Here is a 23,994-nt window from a genome sequence, read left to right on the forward strand (position 1 = left end):
GGGTGAGGGTCCTCATCGGAAATGGCCGCATAAGATGGTCCCCCAGCGCAAAGGCTTCATCCGCAATGAAGACGAATGGGAGTCCTTCCACGTTGTCTTCTGGAGGTGGCAAGTCTAAGCTGCCATTTTGGAGACTCCTGTAGAACTCCGTCTGAGCGATGACTCCACCATCGGACATCCAGCCATTCTTCCCCATGTCCACATACAGGAACTCATAAGTAGCCGACACCACCGCCAACATCACAATACTATTGAACCCCTTATAATTATAATAGTACGACCCCCTCCGCAGTTAGGAAAGTCCCACCGCTGGGCAAAGTGGGAGGCCACAGTCTGCCATTCCTGTGGCGTGGAAGGAAACTGTTGAGGAAAACAAAAGAAAATTAGTCATTTTGCACATAAATATGGAAAGCAGATTAGACACAAACATTCTTGGCCAACATCAAGATAACATTTATTTATGGGAGTTTTTAAAGACCAAAGTATAAGGTACACCTATCATATCCCCCCCTCTCATGGGCCATTTCTAACATTATAGGGGGGGGGCTCTTGGACAGGTAACCCTCTCCACTTCATTGAGAGATGAATGCCTAAATAATGGGTATTACTTTGAACAGACCCTCCTTTGTTACACTATTGACAGCCCACTGGACAGGTAAGAAGTGTCATAATACAAAGATATAAATACACACTGTACACATTTGAGCACATTTGGACATTCTGCTATTACCTATCAAGATAATAATAGTATACAAAATCTTTAAACAGTACCATTTGAAAGTATTCAGGCAGGCCCTTGCACTACATGCTTTGGGGAATTCATCTATACATCTGACCACAAAAGAGGTGGGTATAGTGTGTATGGGTTTGGCAAAGTCAGCAGATAGATGATTGCGGATAGATAGAGAATTGGTATCAGCTGACTTAGCAGGGAGGGAGGGTTCCAAATGACTTGGGTACCCCCCCAAAAAAGCCTCTGGCACTCTGCCTGAATTTAAAGCACAAATCACATTTAAAAACATTTTAGGGGGTGTTTGGGGTAAAGCACTACTATGGAGCTGATAAAATACATTGTTAAGTGACTACATGAGGTGAATATAGGGCCAGGAGAGCATGCTGGGGAGGTAAGTGAAGGCAAATATGTATGAAGGACAAAAAAAATAATTACATAAAAATCCAGCATGCATGAGGACAAAGGGGACATTCACAGCATATTACAATCATGGTAATTAGGGAATGAGGAAAGAAATACAATATATTATCAAACATTAAATACAATAAAATGTGATATTAAATGATAAATCTTACCTTAATATACTCCTTCTGCAGAACCTGGATGATGGCAGAACAGGTCTCTGGGATAATGATCCCCAGAGCCTGGGGGGAGATGCCTGTTGGGGAATTGAGGCCCTGCAGGCTTCTCCCCGTCGTCAAGTACCGCAGGGTGGCGACTAACCTCTGCTCCGGAGTGATGGCTTGCCTCATGCAGGTATCCTGCCTGCTGATATAGGGGGTCAGCAAAGCCAACAAACGGTGAAATACGGGGTTCGTCATCCGGAGAAAGTTCCTGAAATCATCAGGATTATTCTCACGGATCTCACGGAGCAAAGGCATATGACAGAACTGGTCACGCTGAAGCAACCAATTCTTAGTCCATGAACTCCTCCCCACCCTGTTCATGGACTGGACTTGTGTCAAGGTCAGGACCCCAACACCAAGCCCTCGCACAGCACGAACTCTACGAGGAGTACGTATATGCAACATGGCTAGAAAACGGTCGGCTGCTCAGAACGAAGTAACAGAACGCACTGAAGAACAGCAAGGCCTGTGAAGAGCGACCTGAAAAACAGTAACGAACGAACAAGAACACAATGAGGAAGTCACGTGTAGCTTGCTTGCATACACTGAAGAGCAGATACAAACCCACAAGCACAAACTGAACAGCAGAAAACGATCTGAAAACCACGAGTCTGAAAAAGCGTGAATCGTCTCTCACCAAATTTTTACTAACACGAGATTAGCAAAAGGAGCCCAAAGGGTGCCACGCTTGGTTCTGAACTGGCCTTTCTAGTCTCGTCGTACGTGGTGCACGTCACCGCGTTCTTGGCGATCGGAAATTCTGACAACTTTGTGCGACTGTGTGTACGCAAAACATGTTTGAGCCAACATCCGTCGGAAAAAATCCTAGGATTTTGTTGTCGGAATGTCCGACTGTGTGTACGGGGCATTAGACTGCAAAAAAATGTATTTTTCAGCTGTGCAAAATGCTTATAAAAACAGGGTAGAGGCTCATACAACATCTTCTGCTGTTAAAAACCCCAACAAGCATCTCCTATATAGCATATTTTTTATATATAAAATGTATATAAACACATTATGATGTCTAAAGTGGACCTTTTAGAAACCTTAGAGTAACTTTATAACAATATAAAGAAAACCCTATAAATACGAAAAACTTGACCTTTAATATATGAAAAAAACTGTCCTTGAGATCAAGTTGAGTGCCTTTGCCTAAGGCTGACTGATTGAAAAAAGAGGAATGTATTCCACATTCACACCTACGAGGTGTGGACAAAGGTTTTCCAACAGTCCCATTCAACCATAGTTAATCATTAGATTGACATAGATTGACGATTTACGTAAACTAACTTACTTAAATAATATCTATAAAATCTAATTATTTTAAAACTAATGTTAGTATAATTTTTAATATACCCATTGGAACTGACATTGCAGAGTGGATAAATACTAATTGTGCCATCGGATCTGGTCTTTTTTATTTTAATTTTTTGTCTAGGGATAGACTTATGTTTGTCACATGCATGTTTAAATTAGCTGAAGAAACCATGTACATTAACTGATTTATCCTGAAGAATTTAGTAAAAATATATGCATAAATAAAACTTCTCCGCTTCAAATGCGCTCTTCACACCTATCTTCTTTGTCAACTGACATACCTAAACTACCATGACAAAAGCTTGAAATTGATATTTATAAGGACGTGTAAGCTTGTTTATTATGGACAATTTAAATTATACCCTGCCCACTACTGAAAAATAAAATAAAATAATGACATCATGTTTGTTAAATTCATTTCTGAATTTGACGGGAGAATGACGGGAGACATTTGCTGTTTAAAAATAAAAAACTGCCCACATGTATGTTGGTCTGACAAAGCTGACCATTTGGCAGGCTTCTGTCGGGCATGCATGCTGGAAAACTAGCAGCCCACTGACCCCCATTCAGCATTCTCAGCCAATGACAGAGAGCGCTGATCAAAGTGTTCTGACGGGGGGCCCATCCCCCTGTCAGAACACAACAGCTCAGCAGGGGAGATCACTGGACTAACCTTGCATGGTTAGTACATTGTCTCTTACCGGAGCTGTCAGCTGTCAGAAAAAAAACCCGTTATGCCGCGTACACACGGTCGGATTTTCCGATAGGAAATGTTCGATAGGAGCTTGTTGTCGGAAATTCCGACTGTGTGTAGGCTCCATCGGACATTTTCCATCTGAATTTTCGACAAACAAAATTTGAAATCTGGATCTCAAATTTTCCGACAACAAAATCCGTTGTCGGAAATTACGATCGTGTGTACACAATTCCGATGCACAAAATTCTATGCATGCTCAGAATCAAGCAGAAGAGCCGCACTGGCTATTGAACTTCATTTTTCTCGGCTCGTTGTATGTGTTGTACGTCACCGCGTTCTTGACTTTCGGAATTTCCGACAACATTTGTGTGACTGTGTGTATGCAAGACAAGTTTGAGCCAACATCTGTGGGAAAAAAATCATGGATTTTGTTGTCAACAAATCCGATCGTGTGTACGCGGCATTAGTGTGTTCCCGGCTTAAAGAGGAAGTAAACCGCAGAATTACTATGGAAGGGTTCCCCAGAGGGGTTTTTAAGCAGCAATATAGTAGGAATCAAAAAAGGTATTGTTGATAAAAAATTCTTTAAACGGCAGAGTTTCTTTTTTCTAACCTGCAAAATAAAGCCATAATGTGTTAGTATGCATCACATACTAGCACAATATGTGAAACTTACCTGCAAACGAAGCCCTCCACCAATGTGTTGCCACCGCTAGAGGCCGCATCCATCTTTACACACCTTCCTTTCGGGTCCGTGGACTCCGGCTGTGTGACTGGCCGGAGCCTTGTGACATCACGCGCAAGCTGCCGGGTTATGGCACTAGGCTCTGAAGAAATGGCATGGGTGGCCTTTCCTACAAAGCGCATGCGCCGATGATGTCATCAGCTGCATATACAGTAAATATCACCTAAACAGTGCATGTTTAGGAGATATTTATAGTACCTATAGGTAAGACTTATTATAGGCTTACCTATAGGTACAATTCATATATGGGCATATACAACCTCTTTAAGAATTTGAGAAGTTTATTACGTCAGGAATGATCAAATGAGATTACAAATGCAAGGGTAGATAACAAGCACTAAGTTAAGTAATAAATCCACAAACATCACATTTTGAATAGCAACACCAGCCAAACCTTTTTCTAGAGCAGGGATGGTTTAGAGAGAATTCATTCCTATGACATATCAGGTATATCAAAGTCCTGTGTTGTCCGAGATCTATCTCTTACACAGGAATTGTTGGGGAATCACCCCAGAAAAGACAGAGCAGCAAAAATGAAAATAAAAAAAACTTTTATAACCTTTCCCCACTTTCATAATATGAATGTGGGGAAATGTTTTTCCGGTCATCAGTATCACTTTGCTAAAATTGGACAGAGGTTCTGAGCCTTCCCTAATCGATTTTTTTTAACCATAGACTGGCTTTGGGCAGGCTTTAACAACTGTGGTGTCAGTTGATTACATATTAACCGGTTCCGGCTCACGTGTATATACTGCAGCAGAATGGCACCTCTGGGCGAAACCCCATACAAGTATGACTTCTCCTTTAAGAGAAGCACAGCGGGGACACGATGCACGTGGCCGGCGACGATTGTGTACACGAGAGCCAGCACGGGGATTTGTGTGTGTAAACATACAAATCCCTATTCTGTCAGGGGAGAGGAGACATATTGTTTGTTCCTACTAAGTAAGAACAACAATATGTCTCCTCCCCCAGTCAGTCCTATCCCCATACAGTTAGAACACATTTAGGGAACACACATTTAACCCCTTGATTGCCCCCTAGTGTTAACCCCTCCCTACCAGTGACATTTAAACAGTAATCAGTGCATATTTATAGCACTGATCGCTGTACAAATGTCAATGGTCCCAAAAATGTGTCAAAAGTGTCCGATCTGTTCGTTACAATGTATTAGCAGTACTGCTAAAAATCACAGATCACTGCCATTACTAGTAAAAATAAATAAAAATGCCATAAAAATTCCATAAATCTTTCCCATAGTTTGTAGATGCAATAACTTTTGCATGACCCAATCAATATACACTTATTGCGATTTTTTTTTACCAAAAATATGTAGAAGAATATATATATATATATATATATATATATATATATATATATATATATATATATATATATACTTTTCTACATATTTTTGATAAAAAAAAAAAAAATATATATATATATATATATATATATATATATATATATATATATATATATATATATATATATATATATATGGCCTAAACTGATAAAGAAACTAGTTTTTAAAAAAAAAGTAAAAAATATTGTTTTGTTTTTTTTAAATTGTCGCTCTTTTTTTGTTTATAGCACAAAAAATAAAAACCGCAGAGGTGATCGAATAGCACCAAAAGAAAGCTCTATTTGTGGGAAAAAAGGACGCAAATTTCAACGTTGCACAACTGTGCAATTGTCAGTTAAAGCGATGCAGTGCCAAATTGTAAAAAGTGCTCTGTTCAGGAAGGGGTAAAATCTTCCGGGGCTGAAGTGGTTAAATATAAAAAAACATGCAGGTGAACCTAATAAGACTGCCTTTAACCAGGAAAGGAGCATGACGGCTGGCCTGAGATACTTCCCCGGGTCTGAGAAAGCCAAAAAAACTCAAATAAATAGCAGCCTTGAGCACCAAACTGGGACCTACGCCAAAGGGGGAAGATGATAAAATATATGAAATGTCATGGAAAATCTGGCCGGTAACTGGTAGTCATGACAAATGTGACCTCCTCTGAATATCCCTTAACATGGTCTTTAGAGGGTGAGCACAAAAATGGATGGACTGTTAAGATTCTGTAGGGACCTGAAACGTTGAACGCCTGACAGATACAATTTTATGGTATTAGCGAATAACACCAACTCGCTGTGGCAATATGCCGCAAAAGCCATCACATATTTTATATCCTTAGAGCAACTGCAATGGTATCATGTCAAGAACTTGTGAAACATCTTCAAATCCATGATATAATCCTTCAATGTATTGCTGGATAATGAATTATTGGCCAAATCGATCGCCTGTGTCCAGAACCTGACTAGTCCATGATCAGCAGGGAGTAAGGAGGAACGGGCTTGCCCACCAGCTCTGCTTCCAGGTGCTGTAAGAAAAATTTATTGAAATTAAGTCAGGATAAAGCGTCGGCTCCACCATTATAATTCCCACTGATGAATTCTCCCTGGAAATGAAATTAGTATGTTAAACCCAGCCATGTCAACCTCCGCATGAAGGACATGATGAGACGTGACCCAGATCTATTTTTTATTAATAATTTTGGCAGTGGTCAAATTATCAGTAAAGAAAATGATCGAGTTCCCCGACAAAATTGGTCGCCAAGTGACGGCTGCCGCCAATATTGGGTAAATTTCGAACAATGCCGAAGTCTGAGCAAACTTGGGCATACAAAATACTTCCGGGGGCCAATGGCTGGCCAGCCAACCTCGGACAAAAATGGCCGCAAAACCGACTGACACATCGGCGTCTGAAAATGCTCTGGGAGATTTACTCATTGGTTGTGGAATGAGCATAGAAATCCTGTTCCAGTCGCACAGGAACTGGTCCCACATGATGAGATTGGCTCGTGCGTCTGCTTGTAAGCTAACAACCGAGTCAGATTCCTGATTCAGGGGTAGAAGGGCCAACAACCTAGAAACAAAAGATCTACCCTGTGGAATAATCCTCATAGCATGATTCAGCATGCCCAAGAGTGACTGTAAGTCTCTCTTGGAACAGACTAGGGACCGGACAAAAAGATGAATCGTCTGATGTATCCTAACCAACTTTCCCCTGGGCAAACTCCCAATCATGAGATTTGAATCGAGTGTAATGGGCAAAAAAATTGATGATATTGGCCGGACCTTCAACCTTACGGGCAGCCAATTGTATGTTTAACTCAGCAAAAAGCTCTGTAAGGGACTGTAAATCCTTGGGCGGACAACCAGGGTCCTCTAAGAGCAGGAAATCATATAGACAATGCACTATTCCCTGACGACCTTTACAGTTACCCAAGATCTAATGAAGTGTTTGGACAAAGATGTCAAACAAGCAAGAACTGCTCTTTGACCCAAAGGTTAACTTGGTGGTGAAATACTAACGTTCTTGCCATCTGATGCCGTGCCATCACCAAAGGGCAGGTTTGATAGGAAGTAATTTGAATGCATTGGCAATAATATCTAATAGATGTAAACAATTGCTAAACGATAACCCCTAAGCACCCTACCATGGTAACTAAAACCTGCAGCAGCAGCCACTCCCCCCCTAGTCCCAAGTCTGCGACCGCCGATATACTAAATCAGCCATGTGAACTGACAGCCCAGCTGAGACTCCCCCCACAACCACCCCTGTAAGCCTGGCTGCCTCCTGAGGCCAGCCTTCTAACGTGACAAGAGTGCTTGATTGTAACTAAAAGGAAAGTGAAAACATTTGCACTAGAGACACACTAAAATCTCAGATTTTTTAGAACCAGGTAATTTCCAGTGAGATTGTTGGTATTTGTGGATTACAGAACATAGCATACAGTACAAATAAAAAGAAAAAACAAAATAAGCGTAAAGTACAGATCATTTCATGCAGAGACCAAAAGCATTCAGAATCAGCTACATTAAATAAGGACAAAGCAAATAGGTTTTGATAAAAGGCATATACCTTATGAGGTATAGTGACCAAAGCTTCATGGAAACACAATGGGTTGCAGTTATTTTCAACACCCCTTTTAATAATCCCTAATAATCAAAAATCAGCTTGACTGCTCCGACTACATAAAAAACTGATTGGATTGGAAACTACACAGCAGTGATCATTATAGTTAAAGTGTAACTCCACTTTTGTTGAAAAAAAAGCATTCCCCCCTGGATGATCTATGTACATAGCAAGGATTATAACAACCTTTGCTGCAGATCCTACCTTTTGTTATTCTGAAGAAATCCCTGTGTTTGTCTGTGCCTCTGTGCCAAGTGAGTCTGATGGGAGTGGTTTCATAATTATCAGTCAGCTGTGGCAGCTGCAGAGCACTAATGAGCAAAGCTGCTGGGCCTGCATCCCTTTTGTGTTCCTATTGGAAATATCGCACCAAAAAATAGGATTTTTAAATACAGTTTACCTGTAAAATCCTTTTCTTGAGAGTACATCACGGGACATAGAATATTCATTACATAGTGGGTTAGATAGGCACCATCGGTGATTGGACACTGGTTAACCCCAATTAAGGAGAATTCCTCCCCTATATAAGCCCTCCCATATGCGGAGGACCTCAGTTTTGTAGCAAAGCAATAGGTAACCGCGTAAAACCCATAGAAGGGCAGGAGCTCTGTGTCCCGTGATGTACTCTCAAGAAAAGGATTTCACAGGTAAGCTGTATTTAAAAATCCTATTTTCTTGATCATACATCACGGGACACAGAGTATTCATTACATAGTGGGATGTCCCAAAGCAATGCTCATTTGAGGGGAGGGAGACACAGATCAGAAAATATAGACCGCAAACGGACCAGAGGAACTAAACTGCAGCCTGCAGTACACCGCGCCCGAAGGCGGTATCCTCTTGGCCTCTTACATCCACCTGATAGAGTCTGGTGAATGTATAGACTGAAGACCAAGTCGCAGCCTTACAGATCTGAGCCATGGAGGCCTGGTGATGCACTGCCCAAGAAGCACTAACAGCCCTAGTTGAGTGCGCTTTCACATGAAAAGGAGGAGTCTTCCTCTTTATATCATAAGCCTGAAAAATAACCTGTCTTATCCATCTAGAAAGAGTGGATTTCGACGCTGCTTGGCCTTTCTTATGGCCATCTGGCAGAATAAACAATCAGTTTTCCGTATCTGAGCGGTTGCCTGCAGATAGTTACTGACTTCTCTAACCACATCAAGAGTGTGCAAAGATTCTTCCTCCGCGTACTGCGGATCTGGAAAAAAGGATGGTAGGATTACATCTTGATTCAAATGGAATCCTGAAACCACCTTAGGTAAGAAAGAACGATTAGGACGCATAACAATCCTGTCCTTGTGAATAATTAAATATGGCTCTTTACAAGAAAAAGCTGCCAATTCTGATACTCTCCTAGCAGAGGATATGGCTATCAAGAAGACTAATTTTTTAGTCAAAAGCGCTAAAGGAGCCAGGTGCAGTGGCTCAAAGGGTTGTCCCTGTAAAGCCGACAACACCAAATTCAAATCCCATGGGCATACTGGAGGTTTGACTGGCGGATTCAACCGCAGTGCCCCCTGAATAAAGGCCCGGACAAGGGAATGTGAAGCAATTGGCTTCTGAAAAAATACAGACAAAGCCGAAATTTGGACTTTGATGGTGCTCAAAGCCAATCTCATTTCTAGGCCTGACTGAAGAAGGGTCAAGATTCTGCTAATCATATACCTTCTAGGATGCCATCCCCTGGGTTCACACCAGGAAACATATGCCTTCCAGATTTTGTAGTAAATAAGCCTGGAGGCCGGCTTTCTGGCATTGACCAGAGTAGAAAGGACTGACTCCGAGAGCCCACGGTCTTTTAAAATGTGGGTTTCAGCAGCCAAGCCATCAAATTTAGACTTCGTAAAGCAGGGTGGAAAATCGGACCCTGTGTGAGCAGATCTGGACGTAATGGGAGGACCCAAGGCCTGCCCACTGCCATCTTTATGATCTCTGCATACCAAGGTCGTCTGGGCCAAGCCGGGGCTACTAAAAGGACCGACTTTGCTTCCCTTTTGACCCTTCCCAGGAACCACGGAAGAAGTGGGTTCGGAGGGAAGGCATACATTAGATTGTACTGATCCCATGGGATTGTCTGACCCCTGAGCAAGTACATCCCTTGTTATGTACACAAATTTGTCCAGCTTCCTGTTGAATCTGGACGCGAATAGATCCACATCTGGTGTTCCCCACCTTTGACATATGGTCTGGAATATGTTGGGGTGTAGGGACCATTCTGCTGGGCATAATTGCCGGCGGCTTAAGAAATCCGCTTGCCAATTTTCCACTCCTGGGATGAATACCGCAGACAGGCAGGGAACATGGTTTCAGCCCATGCAAGAATGTGATTCACCTCCCTTTGGGCATCCAGACTTCTGGTGCCTCCTTGGTGATTGATCTAAGCCACAGCCATGGCATTGTCGGCTTGTATCCGAATAGGATGACCCTGTAGCCTGTAAGACCAGTCCATGAGGGCCAAGTAAATTGCCTGAATTTCTAGTATATTAATGGGCAAGCGTCTCTTGATTGCAGACCATCTTCCCTGCCTGCATGTTTCTTCCAGAACTGCTCCCCAGCCTGTCAGACTGGCATCTGTGGTTACGATCTTCCATTGTAGTGGAAGAAAGGCTTTGCCTTTCAAAAGATTTTTGGTTCGTAACCACCAATTGAGGCTTTTGCGTATCCTTGGGGATAGGCACATCGGAAGATCCAAGGCATGAGTCTTTTTGTTCCAAGCTGTGAGAATGCTTCTCTGCAGGGGCCTTGAGTGAGACTGGGCAAATGGAACAGCCTTGAAAGTGGCAACCATCTTTCCTAACAGTCTCATACATAGCCGAAAGGATGGACTCTTTTTGCTTAATACTAAGCGGACTATAGCTCTTACGGCCTTGACCTTTGGCTCTGGTAGAAACACCCTGCCTTGAGCGTTGTCTATGATCATGCCTAGATACTCCAACCTTGTTGAAGGTTGCAAAGAAGACTTTTCTAGGTTGATTATCCAGCCTAGTCTTTCCAAATGTCTTACTGTCTTGAAGACAGCGCGGTTCAGGTGTGCCACCGATTGCTCTATGAGTAGCAAATCGTCTAGATAAGCTACCACATTTATGCCCTGAGCTTTTAGATTTGCTAAGAGAGCGTCTAGAATTTTTGTAAAAATTCGAGGAGCTGTAGCGAGACCGAAAGGAACGGCCACAAACTGGAAATGGCGCTGGTCTACTATAAACCTTAGATATCTTTGGTGAGCGAGAAAGAATTGGCACATGAAGATATGCATCCTTGATATCTATTGATGACATAAATTCTCCCCCCTGCAGGGTGGAGACCACCGAACGAATTGACTGCATTCGGAAGGATTGAATGTGTAGAAACTGATTCAGATCCTTTAGATCTAGGATGGGTCTGACATCTCCATTGGGCTTTCGAAAGGTGAAGAGATTCGAGTAGAACCCTGAACCCTGATCTTTTGGGTTCATTTCTACTATCACTCCCTGGGATAGTAAGCGATCTAAGGCCAGTAGTAGCAGTTCTCGCTTTACTGGATCTTTGGGAACTCTTGACCTTAGGAAATGAGCTGGTGGAAGCTCTTGGAACTCTATTTTGTAACCTAGAGATACTGAAGAGACCACCCACTTGTCTTGAACCTCTTCCCGCCAGGCTCCTGAAAACTGTAGGAGCCTTGCCCCCACTCGGCCGAGTGGGGGAGCCCCTTCACAGGGATGTTTTGGGGCTCTGCTTGGCAGACTTTTGTCCCCAAGCCTTTTTCTGCCCTTGGGTGTGACCCTGGGCCTTTCCTCTGAAAGTAGATTGGGAAGGCCGTCGCCACTGCTTAGAGCCTGATGTTCCAGGAGAAGGGGAAAGAGACCGTTTGAATAGTGGACGTTTACTCCTCTTAACTGGTAGGAGTGTAGATTTGCCACCTGTAATTTTTTGGATAAAATTATCTAGGTCATCCCCAAATAAGGCGTTTCGCTTTGAATGGGAAGCCAGCTAAATATCTTTTGCATGAAAGCTCTGCTGCCCAACTTTTAAGCCAAACCTATTCCTTGAGGAATTGACACAAGCCCACAGTTGCGACTGTAGGTTGGACTACAGCGCCAGCCATGGAGAAGGAGGCTTTTAATAAAGTTTCCAGCTTTTTATCAGTTGGATCTTTAAACACCTGAGCATTGTCCAAGGGACAGGTCAGGCTTTTATTCACACAAGAGACAGCCGCATCCACGGATGGGACCTCCCACTTCTCGGTGAAGCTTTCCTCCAGAGGATAAAGCATAGAAAACCTTTTAGGAGGAGTAGACAGTTTATCGGGATGTCCCCAGTCCTCATACAACAATTTATCCATTAAAGGATGAATTGGAAAGGAAAAGACAGTCTGTGTGATCCTTCTGACCCCCAGGGAAGAAACAGAGAATGTTGCGGCCTCAGCAGAGGGCATTTTAAATGTGGAACGCACTAGTTCAGTATAATACTGGACCTGCTTCTTGAGTACCTGAGAGGAAGAAGCTCTCTCCTCTTCCTCTGAATCCTCAGATTGCTCTTGATCCCTATCTCTGGATAGGGATCTCTCCTCATTGTCATCTGAAAGAGAAAGTGCAGCAGAGGGAGGGGATCTACCCCCTTTTCTGCTATCTTTTAAGGAAGCTGAAATAAAATTCATAATTCTTCCCTCAAAACCCTCCAATGTAGCCCTAAGGGAATCCTCTGTGACATACGCTGGGGCTGTAACATTAGGAGAGACTGCAAAACCTGACAGGGGCACTGACTCATCCTGTGAGGCTGGCTCCAGTCTTGCGGGGGGGATGGTAATCTGCAGGCATCTTTAGGACCCCTAGACACAGGCGGTGACTTTCTTGTGCCTTTGTTACCTCCCCCCGAGACCCTCTTACGAGGAGACATAGTCCCAAGCTACAAAGCAGAGGTACTAGTACATATGCAATCACTATTGTGCTAAAAGTCTCACAATATACATATATGCCTAATACTGCACAACCTGATGCAGAGTAGGTGTCTTAGGATTAGCCTGGATCCGACCACTTTAGGAAGCTCACTGCCCACACTCTGTGTCCATCTGTTTACAGAGCACTGAACGCTTTGGGCTTTTAAATTAGCCACCTGATGTCTGCACACCTGCAGTGGAGGAAGTGAGCGATTGGACACCAGCTTCACTGAGTGTGTTTCTGAAAAGCACATAAGTTTGCTCCTTACTCCCTCTAGTGGTGGAAATCAGGTAAGACATGCAACTACTCATTGAAGAAAATCCATTTGTAATATAAATATATATATATATATATATATATATATATAAATATATAGGATTAACTTCTCTTACCTGTCCCCGCCGCAGGAACTGCTGAGAACAGACAGTTTCCAGCCTTCATCCATCACGGCGGGTAGCGTTGTGCCAACCTTCAGGTTTTTTTGGGTTCCTACTCAGAGAAACCTCTTACCTGGACCTGTAAAAGACTCTGCCAGAAACTTTTGTGCCACTAATAGTACACCAAGCCTGGTTTTCTCAGAGCCCAGTCCTCCAAAGAGCGACTTACAGGCAAAACCTCGCTTCTTCAGATGACGAGGCCCGGGTACCATACCATCTTAGGAGTCAAAATATCAGCCTGAGATATGGATCCGGTCAGCATAGCCCTTTAAGCCTCCGCAGGGACCAAACTGGAGCTTTCTTCACAGCACATGTTTTACGTGACCAACCACCTTAGACACTAGTGAAAAAACTGAGGTTCTCCCCATATGGGAGGGGTTATGTAGGGGAGGAATTCTCCTTAATTGGGGTTAACCAGTGTCCAATCACCGATGGTGCCTATCTAACCCACTATGTAATGAATACTCTGTGTCCCGTGATGTATGATCAAGAAATTACATTTTTGTAGCAGGGGATTCCTGAAATCTGAATTGAATTTTAGGCAGACTTAGGGAAAATTAGTGAGCCAATCACACAAGCAGGAAATTATGTTTCTGGGGAGTGGTCACAGAACAACTCCATGTAGTCTTATTGCTTTGCATTCATAGAAAAATACAGCGGCTGCAGATTGAAAAGGAAAGGTAATTTTTCTAATAACATTCAATTACATTAAAACTTGTATCACAGTTGTACATGCTATATTATTTTTTCTTTATTTGCTATTTTTTCCCCCACGAAAGTGGAGTTAGCCTTTAATTGCTAAATAAAGACTTGTCTTTGCATTGGACTATATGCACTAGACATCATTTTTTTAGGTAGGTGTGAATAAATGCTGTAAAGTAAGAATGCTGTAAAGTAAGATTGCTTTCAAAAATATATTTTTGAAATGTTTATTTTAATCAATTTACAAAATGTAAACAGAAGAAAAATCTAAATCAAATCAATATTTTGTGTGACCACTCTACTGGCTTCAAACCAGCATCAATTTCTTAAACTTGCACGCTTTGTACACTTGCAAAAAGTCAGAGATTTTGTAGGATTAAAGTCAAGTATATGATTAATCAATTATACCAAACAGGGGCTAACGATCATCAATTTCATATGTAGGTTGAAACACAGTCATTAACTGAAACAGAAACAGTGGTGTAGGAGTCTTAAAACTGGGTGAGGAACAGCCAAACTCTGCTACTAAGGTGAGGAGGAAGAGAGGTGAGGAGGAGGTGAGGTGAAGAGGAAGAGAGTTTCACAGGCAAACTCTCTTGTGAAAGAGAGTTTCACAGGCAAATATTTCAAAGCAGACTGAGGTTTCAAAGAATTGCCAAGAAACAGGAAACGTTGAGGACTGTAGACACAGTGGTGGGCCAAAGAAATTTAATGCAGCAGAGGAAACACACATCATGCTTACTTCCCTTTGACATCAAAAGAAGTCCAGCAGTACCATCAGCACAGAACAGGCGGAAAACAGTGGAACCCAGGTACACCCATCTACTGTCTGGAGAAGTCTGTCCAAAAGTGGTCTTCATGGAAGAATTGCGGCCAAAAAGCCATCTGACATGAAAACAAAGCTAAGTGACTCAACTATGCATGAAAACATAGCAACTTGTGTGCAGAAAAATGGCAGCAGGTACTCTGGACTTATGAATCAAAATTTTAAGTATCTGGATGTAGCAGGGGGCAGTTTGTTCGGAAAAGGGATAGAGAGTGGTATAATAATAAGTAATGTCTGCAGGGAACAGTAAAGTGTGATGGAAGTTCCCTGCAAGTTTAGGGCTGCATTTCTGCAAATGGAGATTTGGTCAAGTTCAATGGTGAGAAATGCAGGCAGATACTTATGCCATACCTCAGGGAGGCATGTGATTGGCCCCAAATTTAGTCTGCAGCAGGACAACAACCCAAAACATACAGCCAATATCATTACGAACTATATTCAGTGTAAAGAAGAACAAGGAGTACTGGAAGTGATGGTTTTGCCTCCATAGAGTCCTGATCTCAACATCAAGAGGTCTGTCTGAGATTTCATCAAAGGACAGAAGGAAATTGAGGCAGCCTACATCCACAGAAGATCTGTGGTTAGTTCTCCAAGATGTTTGGAACAACCTGTCTGCCGAGTTCCTTCAAAAACTGTACGCAAGTGTACCTAGAAGAAATCATGCTGTTTTGAAGGCAAAGGGTGGTCATACCATATATTAATTTGATTTGGATTTCTCTTCTGTTCATTTACTTTCCATTTTGTTAATTGATAAAAATAAACTATTAACACTTCTATTTCTGAAAGCATTCTTAATTTACACCATTTTTTCACACCTGTCTAAAACTTTTGCACAGTAATATACATTTAGAAATTGTAACATTTGTAATGAAATACCAATTTTGTAACTATAAATGAGCACTAACATAAATAGTTAAACCACACTGTATACAAACCACAAATGAGATTACATAAAAGGGAATATTTGTGAATAGTTCTACAGCTTTTAAGCTCTGGCATATCCTCTTTGGTTCATTTGAACAAGGTCCTTCCAGCCTAAATATCCCTTGATAGCTACCACCAAAATGGCAGATGTTCACACCCATAACACCTGCTTCGATGTTGGCTGCCTATAAGCCTGTGTGTCTCTTGGCACTGATTAACTGTCAGAATTGTAATTTCTGTGTGCATATTAAACATTTTCCTTTGAGGTCATAGCTTAATTACAAGCTTTGAAAGTGACTTTAAAGGAAAACATATTATAGCAACTGTTCCTTTTTTTGTAAAAACATCACAAGTGTTGTTTTTAATTCAAAGGGAAACGATTATATGTTTTCTAAACATTTTTTGTGTTGTTAATAAACTATATGAGTTATTTAAGAATAATATTTTAAATGTGTTGCATATTTTAATATGCTTCTTATGTAATTTCTGAAATCTTTAAAGTATGCATCCAACCAAAACTTTTTTTTTTTGAATGGTTGGGGAAGGACTAACCTATTCTAACTCATACACAGAGCTCCATCAGGGAGATTCAGAGGTCCATCTTGGTCAAATTCAGTTTATTTCTGTATTCACTTTGCAAAGATTTTCCATTCCTTTCACTTTAGATGATGGGTATCAGTTAGAACAGAAGTAGGTTAAAATCTCAATGGTGCATTGCATTTACATCCTGAAAGAGGTTCTAACCCTTCCCTACTGTATCAAACACAAAATGTTGGGTTTTAATATAAATATAATGGCACTAGGTGTAAAGAGTAACAATGTACCACAGCTTTGCCTGCTACAAGTGTAACTCATTGGGGTTTCTTTATCTTTCTTATCTCTATGGACAGCTAGCTTCCGTACATGAATCTACCTGACACAAGGTGTGCATATCCTGTTCATTTGCAAAAGTTTCCGTTTGGCAGAACTTGTGTTCATGGCAGGTGTAATGAACAATTTAGAGGTATAGAGCCTAGAGAAAGGCTTGGCTTATCTATGAGTGTCAGACTCTAAACTATTGTAAATGAACTGAGGTTGAGAAATCTAGCTTAAGGAGTCCCTGAAGGTATTTACTGTTGTCAGCATACCCATTGCGAAAACTTTACCAAATTTTTTGTTGTGACAAAAGAACCAAAAGTAGGAAGAATATCTCCAGCAGGGGTGGAGACAACAATAAACACACTCTTACCAGTACAGTAGGGAAAGGTTAGAAGAACCTATGTCACAGTTCTGCTGCGGTCTTTGTTGGTGAGATTACCTTGCTTCCAGGTGTGTCAACAGGATAGGAAGTACTTGGAAATACCCCCTACAGAGCCACAGGAAGCAAGCAGTAAAACCTAAGGAAGCTCCTAAATCTTTTGCACCCTGTCGAGAACTAAACATTTTTAACTTTTGTTCTACTTTAAGTTTTTTGTACTTTGCTATTAAATGTACCAAAAACTTATCTGCTGTGCTATGAATATTGGGTGGTATATGTCTACCCCTGACTAAGATATGATTTTCTTGCTTTTATGATTAGCCCATGCTGCTCTGATCTCCATTGTTCACAACTCTGTAAATCAATGACTGCAATGTGAAATGACGACTTTATTATAGTGATTAAACTACAGTAAGTTTACTGGGCTATATCATACACCTCTAACAACCTGAGTTTCACAAAACAATATAGGTCTGATATTCTGTAATTCTTTCTGCTTTATCAATCATGTCTTTTCATAGGTTTGAAATTCCTTTTGATTTCTAAAATTAGTGCTGGCCTTACGGCATCCTTTGAGAATTACCTGTATGATGATTTGATTTTAAGTGTATAGGTTTAGCGAACTGAATTTACTTTTTGCTGTAGTTCATCAAATGAATCACAGCTGCCAAGTATTCTTGGCTGGTGTAATAACTGCAGTTACTTGGTGGAAAGGAACATAATTTGCCTAAGGTATGCTCTGGGCAGAATAAGATTTCCAAGAGTTTTACCAGCTCAGTCCTGATAAATGTGAATTATGTTGGCACTTGCAGCAGCTTCTAACATCTAACAAACAATTTGAAAGATTCAAATATTTTAATGATATGCACATTGAGATACAATGTACACTTTATTGGGGCATATATACTTTTTTTCTGACACTCCCAGAGGAAGCAGAAAATGTATTATCATCTAATTAGCTGCACTGGTAATTATGGCTGCACAATTTATACATGTTTGTATTGCACCATTTCTAGGGAAAACAATTGCTTTAATGCATACATAAAAAATATGTCTTCCCAATGGCTGTATTTATGCTCCAGGAGATGTGTAGTGCAGCAACAGGATCCTGGAATCTCTATTATCTCTGGCTTGATCTGTTCTAGATTGCCTAGCTCAGAGGTCATGGGTTTTCTTTGCCTCCCTATGCATACATCAGGAACACTCAGGTGTTTGCAAAAAGGCCAAATAGATCCTCCCAATAGTGATAATGGAGAAACCATGCCACTGCCTGATCTCTTTTCTTCTCTTCAGACTATTACTGAGCACCAGTAAAAATGCTGTAAGACCTTAAGCTAAACTGTGTACATAATAAAATAACAACAAAAGGATTTGCCATGTGTGCACTTGTTTATTTTAAAGCCTTAACATGGGGGTATCCACCATACCAGGCATACTGCCATTCCCTAAATAAAAATGGCCACAAGTGAGCAAGTTTTCTGTTTTAAAAAGCAAAATGGCCTCTTACATGCAGGTCCCTGTAAACCAGTCTCTATTAGAGCATTAGGTGTGCCCTTCAAAAAGGGAGGCCTAAGAATGGGTTTGCCTCTGGACCACCAGTGCCCAAAGAATAGGGTATGGTCAACTGAAAACTTCATATGGACATTTATGGGCACACCTTGATGACATCATCATGCAGTACCAAAAATGACATCATGTTGGCCCCAATCCTGGGCCTTAGCAGTTATGAAATTGATTATTAAGCCTTTTAAGTAACAAAACAGGGCCTTCTGAGATGTTTGCACCTTATAGGATTTGCAGCTCTTTAGCTTCCCTTTAAATTTTTACATTATTTTCCTCTGCTATGATATATTGATATGAACACGATTAATACATGGTTGGTCAAAGAATTTGAAAGTCTTTTAGGCATTTGGATGCAGTGTTTTATTTATTTACAGCTAAAAATGTATGTTTTATTTACGACTTCGTATTCTTCGTGTTTTCTAGGTCAGCTGTGCAAAGTCTGGGAGAGAGAGCATTTGAAAAGATTTATAATTATCTCAAGTATGCCCGAAAAAATAACATCAGTGAGAAAGAGGTGAAGCAGCATCTGGAGACTCTTGTTTCCAGGTCGAATGACTGTTTTGTAGTGGACCAGATCCTATACTTTGAAGAAGAGCTTTTGGATGCATCATCAGGGCTTGTGAAAGCCTGATGTTACTCACCCCTGGAGGAATACTGAGACATCTACAGGCATGTGCTACCAATATTCAGCTCAACAGGCTACAGATTGTATGGCAGATTACAGCTGCTCGTCTTCTGCTGCCAAGTATTTTCAGCGTACAAGAGGGAGAAGTATATTATAAACTTCTGAAACATTGCTTTAATTACAGCAGTATTAGGTACAATTCATACATTGTATTAGTAAAATGGTGAAGCTTTGACATTGTATGACGTTATGAATTTTAATCTGTTTCTCTTTAATATTTGGTGATTTATTGGGGATTTTGAACAACAAGGTTGGTCTTTATTGGAAAAAGAACAAACATGGTATGATACACATTGCACTTGCCAAGAGAAAATGCAGTTATAGATATGAGAGGAGCATAACAATCAGAGGAGAATAGCACAAAACAACAGGTTCCATAAATACTGTATAGAGAGAAACATTCAGTATACAGGGAGATCACAGGAGAGGGAGGGAGAAAGGGAGGGGGGATTCCACCTAACTACCCAAAAACTGGCACATCTGCAAGCAACAATGATTATGGACAGGCGTTATACGTGGGATCTGTCCATGGCTGCCAAATCCGCTCGTACTTCAAAGGACACCCTATTTATTGGGGATTTTTTGTGAAAATCCATCAGGCTAGGAATTTACCCCCTTCCTGACCAGAGCATTTTATGCGATTCGGCACTGCGTCGCTTTAGCTGACAATTGCGCGGTCATGCGACGTTGTACCCAAACAAAATTGACATCCTTTTTTTCCCACAAATAAAGCTTTTATTTGGTGGTATTTGATGATCACCTCTGCGGTTTTTATTTTTTGTGCTATAAGCAAAAAAAGAGTGACAATTTTGAAAAAAAAAAAATATATATTTTTTACTTTTTGCTATAATAAATATCCTCAAAAAATATATAAAAAACACATTTTTTCCTCAGTTTAGGCCGATATGTGTTCTACTACATATTTTTGGTTAAAAAAATCGCAATAAGCTTATATTGATTGGTTTGCGCAAAAGTTATAGTGTCTACAAAATAGGGGATAGATTTATGGCATTTTTAATAATATTTTTTTTTTTCTAGTAATGGCGGTGATCTGCGATTTTTATCGGGGCTGCGACATTATTGCAGACACATCGGACACTTTAACACTATTTTGGGACCATTGTCATTTATACAGCGATCAGTGCTATAAATAACCACTGATTACTGTATAAATGACACTGGCAGGGAAGGGGTTAACCTCCCTGGCGGTATGATTATTTCAGATTTTTGATGCTCAAAGCGGTACAATGTTTTGCATGGAAATTTGGCGTTTTATATTGTAGGCCTGTAATTCTTAGGAATAACTCCCTTAAATCTGTCCAAACAAGATTCTAGTAGATAGCCTGGGTATGATAAAGTTTTAAACACAAAATCATAAACTATAATATAATAAATAACTATAAATAATTATAACAAATAATAATATAATAATAATAAAAAGTATTCAATAATGTAATCAAATCAAAAACACTGAAATTTGCTCAGTTGCAGAATTGTCGCTGTCATTACTTTCGGTGTTTGATGACGGATTTCCCCACAAATCACTATCAGTCAATGCAAGTGATTCTAATTTATTATCGCTGTTTTCTAGCTGGTCTAAAACCGCTTTTGATGTAAAGGGACGGTTTTGGTTGTTATGGACAATCTCCAGTTTCCAGGCAGAAAGAACAGTATTTATAATATAAAACTGCATGCAGGGCACTGGACAGACCACTGGGGACAAAAGGGAGGTGAAATAATCTGATACAGTAATTTAATCTGTAAGATTACAGTGTACTGTATGTATTGTGTGTGTTTCACTTTTTGAATTTGGCGCCGTGCTCTGTCCCCATGCGTTGCACCACACGCAGGGAACGGAGCCTGGCGCTGTGATAGATCGAGCGGAGGACGGCTCGCACATACAGTGGTAGACTTGTGAACAACGGAAAATTTAGTTTAGTTTCGGTTTGTTGTCATTCGTAAAATACACAATTTTGTTCTGTTATATTCGTTATGTTACGTTAATTTGTTTTCGGATAATTCGTTATTTCTGTAGAGTGTCGATATTCGTTATACTGAATCTCGAATCATGTCGAATTCATTTGTTATATCCGCTATATTTTATTTTGTATTAGTTGAAATTCGATATTTATGTATGTATATATATTCGTGATAATGATTTGTAGTTTGGAAAGTCGTTTGTTTATTGAATCTATTAACACACACAATGACAATATCTCTTCTCCTCTGCTCAAATATAATACAACACCCTTCTTACTCAGTTCTCAGGAATGCACTTTGCCAGTAATCCAACCTCCAGCACAAAATTAATCAGCTGATTGGACTGTAAGATTTACTTTGAGTTGACCTTTTGTTTCATTAGATCTTTAACAAATTACCGAATCAAGTCGAATTCATTTGTTATAGTGGCTATAATTTCTTTCGCATTAGTTGTAATTCGTTATCTTTTTATTCGGACATTCGGATGCATCCGAATGTCCGAAAGATGCAAAATTCAGCCGAATTTCGATTTGTTATGAAACAAATCTCACATGTCTACACAGTGGGGAGACATCGCAGGATCCTGGAGACAGAGTAAGTTACTGTACCTGGATCCTGTGATGCGATCCCGAGTGTGGCTTGGGGTTACCGTTTTTGGTACTGAAAATCCGCCCCGAGCCACACTCGGGAATACCGCTAAGGAGGTTAAACACTAGGGAGCGATCAAGGGGTTAAGTGTGTCCAAGAGAGTGATTCTAACTGGGGGGTGGGCTACCACTGACATGACAGTGATCACTGCTCCTGATGATGGGGAGCAGTAGATCCCTGTCATGTCACTAGGCAGAACAGGGAAATGCCTTGTTTTTCCACCGGCGAACATCGAGTTTGCAGGACCTGCGCGCCCGCAAGGCGGCAAATTCAAAGGGACATACAGGTACGCCCATTTGCCTGTACGAGCCATTCTGCCAATGTATATGTGTGTGCGGCGGTCGGCAAGTGGCTAATAAGGTATGCCTCAAATGTTAAAGCGGAAGTAAACCCATCGATTTGATAGTTTCAAAAAAGAGTTAACATTCCCGGTATTCCGGAAATGCGCTGTCACATTGGTTGTGCTCTCAACCAAACTGTCAAACCATCCAATGGCTGGTGTCATAAAGGATCACATGTGCAGCATCATAGCAGTTGCAGAGTAAACCAAGGCTAAGATGGCAGCTTTCTTGGCTGAAAACGATAGGAGGGTTTACTTCCACTTTAAATAAGTTTTCCTCTTTAGGACTGTATCAAAATGTGCTATTGAATATGTTTCGATTATTGTGTATGCTCTCATTTATTTTGGTTACTTTTTACAGTGGCATCAGAAACTGGAAACAAGGGGATTGATCCAAAAACACTGAACAGGTCTAAAGCAGGCCATATATGTTAAAATCTTGGCAGGAGTATTTTAGATTTACTATCAGCTACATAGTGCAAAATGTTTACCTAAATCAATATAAACTGAATTGAGTTTTCAAATAGACCACCACTAAATGTAGTTGTTGGCTGACCAAAAAAAGATTATAAAAAGAGTGTACAGATTGTAAAGTGTCTGGCCAGCTTTATTATTTACAAAAGCCAGAACATAATAAGGCTTGCCATACACAGGCCAATTTTTCAAGGAAATGGACAGAATGATTATAAATTAACAAACAATAATTACTCTATTTTTTCATCGTTTTATGCAACTATCATGATTTTATGGTGCTCAGATGTTGTTTTCAGTCACTTGCACTTGAACAATATCTATATGTTGTAATCCCCTTTTAAAGTGAACCTATACATTGCCCATCTGAGACAAAGCAACAGGGTTACCTAACTGCTACCTCTCCTGTCTTCACATGCTCACCATTTTTCGCCCTGATCATTCCATTCAGCCAAAAGGCTAAGACAGGAAGCCCTCTGTAAGTTGTGCCTTCTAGCTTACACAGATCTGAGGGCTCTCTTCCCCCACCATGAGATAACACTTTGCCAATCACAGATCACCATCTCTGTCATGGGGAGGAAGAATAATGAGTCCAATGATCTTCCTTGCGAAGTTATAAAATAAAGAATAAGTCGCTATACATGTCCATATAAAAAAACTGTCACAAGAAAAAACAATGCATCAAACTCAAATGTGCACGTTAATGAGAAAATAAGCAAGCATAAAGTTCATATGTGAACAAATCCCAGCACCAAAACAGAATACTCTGATATAAAACTTCTAGATCTTCCACCACGAGTGCTCAGTATGAAGATGGCCACTCACCAGAGCTGTTTGACCCCTTTTTACAGGATGGTCAAGAAACACTTTGGGAACCCCAGATTGGTTCCACAAATGGCATGAATGCACTCTAATGGCCACTAAGAAAGGAGCTAGAATGTAAAAAATGACTCAACAGGAGACATGGATGAAAGTCTCATAGTGTAGTAATTTTTAATATTGTAAAAACAGCAGCAACGATAACAGTTACACTCACATGTGATAGTGCCTGGCCTGGCACTAGGTGTAAACAGCGTGTGTGAGTCAGCTGAGGATCCATCATTTCCGGGGCTGAGACGTGGAATGCATGCTACCCCCAGGGATCAGCTGACTCACACACGCTGTTTACACCTAGTGG

General features: G+C 40.8%; 1 protein-coding gene across 2 annotated transcripts in view; it reads left to right on the forward strand.

The window, feature by feature from the left end:
* The window catches only part of NEK11 (NIMA related kinase 11), a 505,456-nt gene extending 481,996 nt beyond the window's left edge, over positions 1-23,460 (forward strand). For both annotated transcript variants that reach the window (XM_073630337.1, XM_073630339.1), the window contains one exon: positions 19,117-23,460. In XM_073630337.1, coding sequence (XP_073486438.1) covers positions 19,117-19,324 — 208 coding nt within the window. In that variant the 3' untranslated portion in view covers positions 19,325-23,460. The remainder of the gene's footprint in view (positions 1-19,116) is intronic.
* Positions 23,461-23,994: the final 534 nt, after the last annotated feature.

The sequence above is a fragment of the Aquarana catesbeiana genome, linkage group LG05, assembly GCF_042186555.1.
Source record: "Aquarana catesbeiana isolate 2022-GZ linkage group LG05, ASM4218655v1, whole genome shotgun sequence".
In the NCBI taxonomy this organism is placed as follows: domain Eukaryota; kingdom Metazoa; phylum Chordata; class Amphibia; order Anura; family Ranidae; genus Aquarana; species Aquarana catesbeiana.